General features: G+C 39.8%; 1 protein-coding gene across 1 annotated transcript; it reads left to right on the forward strand.

Moving 5' to 3' along the window:
* Nucleotides 1–558: 558 nt before the first annotated feature.
* LOC125833326 (FT-interacting protein 3) lies at nucleotides 559–4,154 on the forward strand. The gene is made up of 2 exons (XM_049512472.1): nucleotides 559–786; nucleotides 1,554–4,154. Exon 2 carries the CDS (start codon nucleotides 1,709–1,711, stop codon nucleotides 4,028–4,030), a length of 2,322 nt encoding a protein of 773 aa, XP_049368429.1. The 5' UTR covers nucleotides 559–786; nucleotides 1,554–1,708; the 3' UTR covers nucleotides 4,031–4,154.
* The last annotated feature ends 391 nt before the right edge of the window (nucleotides 4,155–4,545 follow it).

The following is a 4,545-nucleotide window of genomic DNA, read 5'->3' on the forward strand; positions in this document are numbered from 1 at the left end:
CACATTGTTACTTTAATTTTTAATTATTAAGACTAAATTATTTTCTTATATTATAAAAAATAATTCGATGCGAATAAATACTTAATCACTGTGGGATTGGCACGTGTGAAGTCCAGACATACTCATCGCACGCGCGACCCGGTTCCTCTGGTCAAGCAAACACAAGACCAATAGGTACCCAAATAAAGAGAATTCAATGAAAAATTGGAAAAATAATAGCCCTCCATCCCATTTTACGTGACATTCTTTTTTTTTTAGTTCGTTTAAAAAAATATCTTATTATAATTTGAGACTATTTAACTTTAATAAAATGATTTTTAATCATATTATTTAAAGATTATTTTAGATAATTTTTTCTGACACACGTTCTAAATCAAAAGTGACACATAAAATAGAACGGAGGCAGTAATATTTTTTTTAAAAAAAATAGAGAGACAGAAACACAAATATTCACACACACAAAGTGAGAAAATCTCAGCAGATTCACTCCACCCCCAGCCCCCTAATCTACCCTACACTACCCCACCCCATTGGAATCAGACAAAGAACACAGAGCTCTCTTATACCCTCTTCACTGTTTTCTTCTTTCTTTCTTGCGTTGTGTACTTTGTTGCCTTTTTCACTTTTGATTTTGGCTCACTACACCATTTCTACTACACTTTGGTTCAAGAAAGAGCAAAACCCCAAACCCCTTTTGCTTTTTTTTTTTCCTCCTTAAACTCCATTCTTGATAACCTTACCAGTAAAAATCCAATCTTTCCTCTTCAGATTCTATGAAACCTCAAGGTACATTCACTTTTTCTTTATGGGTTTTTGTTTTTGATGTAATTTTATAAAAAAAAATTGATTTCCTTTTTTCATGCTTTTTGGGTTCTGTGTGTTTTGAATGCTAGGATGGTGTTTAGTTGTTGGTGTCTGTTGAGCATAATGTGGTTAGATTTTGGCTTTCAAATGACTGGTTTTGTTTTGCTGTTGTTAACTTTCTCTTTATGTGGGTAAGAGTAGTTCTTGTATACAGTTTGTCATAGCATTGATTAAAGATTGCTTTTTTTTTTTTGCTGCTCTATAAGTTTAGTTTTGTGTTTTTGATATATGTTACTATCTTCTATTGTTTATTGTGTTTCGGATATCACGTTGTTCCGCTATTTTGATGTTGTTGCTTTTCCCTACTTTTATAACTACTTTGATTTGATTTGCTGCACCTGAGCTGAGGATGTTTTGGAAACAGTCTTTCTACCTCCTCGAGATAAGGGTAAGGTATGCCTTACCCTTCCTAGACCCCACTTGTGGAATTACACTGGATATGTTGTTATTGTTTTGTATGGAAAAAGAACTGTTTTTTTTTATGTTATGAATGTTTGAAGCATTCAGATCTGGCTGTGAATGTTTTTGTCATTATTCTGAGTGTCATTCAAGTGGTTCTTTTCCCCACTAACTCTTTAAGTTATTCATGTGACAAAGATCTACTAGTCGACATTCTCTAGATTTTGCTATCTCATCTTTTTGGATACATCTGCTTAACACTCTGTTTGGGTTCAATATTTTTGGTGCAGTAACATAGTTCGGGAGTTTTCTTTGCTGGTAACTGGTTGTCTGTGCTGAGGTCTTCCTTCTGTTGATCACTGGGTCACATTCTGGTGGAGAACTAGAGGGGTTTTGTGCTTTTGACAAAGATTTTGTATCAAGTGTTGTTGCGTCAACCTCGAAAATGCAGAGGCCCCATCAAGAAGATTTCTCACTCAAGGAGACCAAACCCCACCTTGGTGGAGGGAAGATCACTGGTGATAAGCTCACTAGCACATATGACCTTGTTGAGCAAATGCAGTATCTTTATGTCCGGGTTGTGAAAGCTAAGGATTTACCTGCGAAGGATGTTACAGGTAGTCTTGATCCGTATGTTGAGGTTAAGCTCGGGAATTATAAGGGTACGACTCGTCATTTTGAGAAGAAGTCGAATCCTGAGTGGAGTCAGGTGTTTGCTTTCTCAAAAGATAGGATTCAGGCTTCTGTACTTGAAGTGACTGTGAAAGATAAGGATTTTGTTAAGGATGACTTTGTGGGTCGTGTTCTGTTTGATTTGAATGATATCCCAAAAAGGGTTCCTCCAGACAGTCCTCTCGCTCCACAGTGGTATAGATTGGAGGAGAGGAATGGTAACAAAGTCAAAGGAGAGTTGATGTTGGCTGTTTGGATGGGAAATCAAGCTGATGAAGCCTTTCCTGAAGCTTGGCATTCAGATGCTGCAGCTGTTAGTGGGGCTGATGGCCTTGCAAATATAAGGTCTAAGGTGTACCTCTCACCAAAATTGTGGTACCTAAGAGTTAACGTGATCGAGGCTCAAGACTTGATTCCAAATGACAAAAGCAGGTTTCCAGAAGTGTATGTCAAGGCTATCCTTGGAAATCAAGCATTGAGGACCAGAGTTTCCATGAGCAAGACTATCAATCCCTTGTGGAATGAGGATCTGATGTTTGTAGCAGCGGAACCATTTGAGGAGCCATTGATTTTGAGTGTGGAAGATAGAGTTGCACCAAACAAGGATGAAGTCCTTGGGAGGTGTGCTATTCCTTTGCAGTATGTGGATAGGAGGTTGGACCATAGACCTGTGAACACGAGGTGGTTTAATCTTGAGAAGCATGTTATTGTTGAGGGAGAAAAGAAGGAAATCAAGTTTGCTAGCCGGATTCACATGAGAGTATGTTTGGAAGGAGGCTACCATGTTCTGGATGAGTCAACCCATTACAGTAGTGATCTTAGGCCAACTGCAAAACAGCTGTGGAAATCTAGCATCGGTGTTCTTGAAGTAGGTGTTCTGAGCGCTCAGGGCCTGTCACCAATGAAAACGAAGGATGGGCGGGCAACGACAGATGCCTATTGTGTAGCAAAGTATGGGCAGAAGTGGGTGCGGACAAGGACAATTATAGATAGCTTTGCTCCCAGATGGAACGAGCAATACACCTGGGAAGTATTTGATCCTTGCACTGTTATAACTATTGGTGTATTTGATAATTGCCATCTGCAAGGAGGAGATAAATCTGGAGGGGCAAGGGACTCAAGGATTGGAAAGGTCAGGATCCGTCTTTCGACTCTTGAAACTGATCGTGTCTACACACATTCATACCCACTGCTGGTCTTGCATCCTACTGGGGTGAAGAAGATGGGTGAAATTCATTTGGCTGTGAGATTTACTTGCTCGTCATTGGTGAATATGATGCATATGTACTCACAGCCATTGTTACCTAAAATGCACTATCTTCATCCGTTAACTGTTACTCAGCTGGACAACTTGAGGCACCAAGCCACTCAGATTGTCTCCTTGAGGCTGAGTCGTGCTGAGCCACCTTTGAGGAAAGAGATTGTAGAGTATATGTTGGATGTTACTTCTCATATGTGGAGCATGAGGAGAAGCAAGGCTAACTTTTTCAGGATCATGGGTGTTTTAGGTGTGGTAATATCTGTCGGAAAATGGTTTGATCAAATATGCAATTGGAAAAATCCCATTACGACTGTTCTGATCCATATCCTGTTCTTGATACTGGTTCTTTATCCAGAGCTTATTCTACCTACCATTTTCCTCTACCTCTTCCTGATCGGAATTTGGTACTACAGATGGAGGCCAAGACATCCTCCTCACATGGATACTCGACTTTCTTGTGCTGATACTGCTCATCCCGATGAGCTGGATGAGGAATTTGATACTTTCCCTACTTCACGTTCTCCTGATATTATCAGGATGAGGTATGACCGCATAAGAAGTATTGCAGGGAGGATTCAAACCGTGGTTGGCGACTTGGCTACTCAAGGAGAGAGGCTGCAGTCCTTGCTGAGCTGGAGGGACCCTAGAGCAACAGCATTGTTCGTGATTTTCTGCTTGGTTGCTGCCGTTGTGCTCTATGTCACTCCTTTCCAAGCTGTGGGGCTCTTGACCGGATTTTATGTATTAAGACATCCAAGGTTCCGCTACAAGCTTCCATCTGTGCCGCTTAACTTCTTCAGAAGGTTGCCTGCTAGAACAGACTGCATGCTATGAGCCATGCCTTCAACAACTATCATCTCTATCCTACCTTATGTTTTTTCCATTGAATCGTCGAAAATGATGTAGAAATTGTGGGGCTCTCCTAGTATTTTGCATAAGATCCTGGTGAAACTGTTAGGTCTAGTGAGTTTGCTTTCTATTTGTTCTATGTTTTTCAAAAAAATTGGCTGCTGTTGCACATCTATGTATGTAATCATGTAGCTTGCAAGTTATTTTGTTTTGAACAAGCCCCAATGCTCAATTCAAAAGTATTCCCTATTCAATTTGGGTGTTTTTTTTTGTTGACATAATGTAGTTGTATATTGATATACAAAACTTGGGTTTTCTTGGATAAACCAAAAATCACGAGGCTTGTGGGCGTGATAAGAAATTCGGTTGATAATGGCCCCATCCCTCTATCATTCTTTTGGTTGATAATGGCCCCATCCCTCTACCATTTTTTAATGAACATGAATCTAATTCACACATCACACGCTCGAACCTATGATCATTATCACATATAATAAAAT

The sequence above is a fragment of the Solanum verrucosum genome, unplaced genomic scaffold, assembly GCF_900185275.1.
Source record: "Solanum verrucosum unplaced genomic scaffold, falcon-dt-bn FXZP01000285.1, whole genome shotgun sequence".
Lineage (NCBI taxonomy): Eukaryota > Viridiplantae > Streptophyta > Magnoliopsida > Solanales > Solanaceae > Solanum > Solanum verrucosum.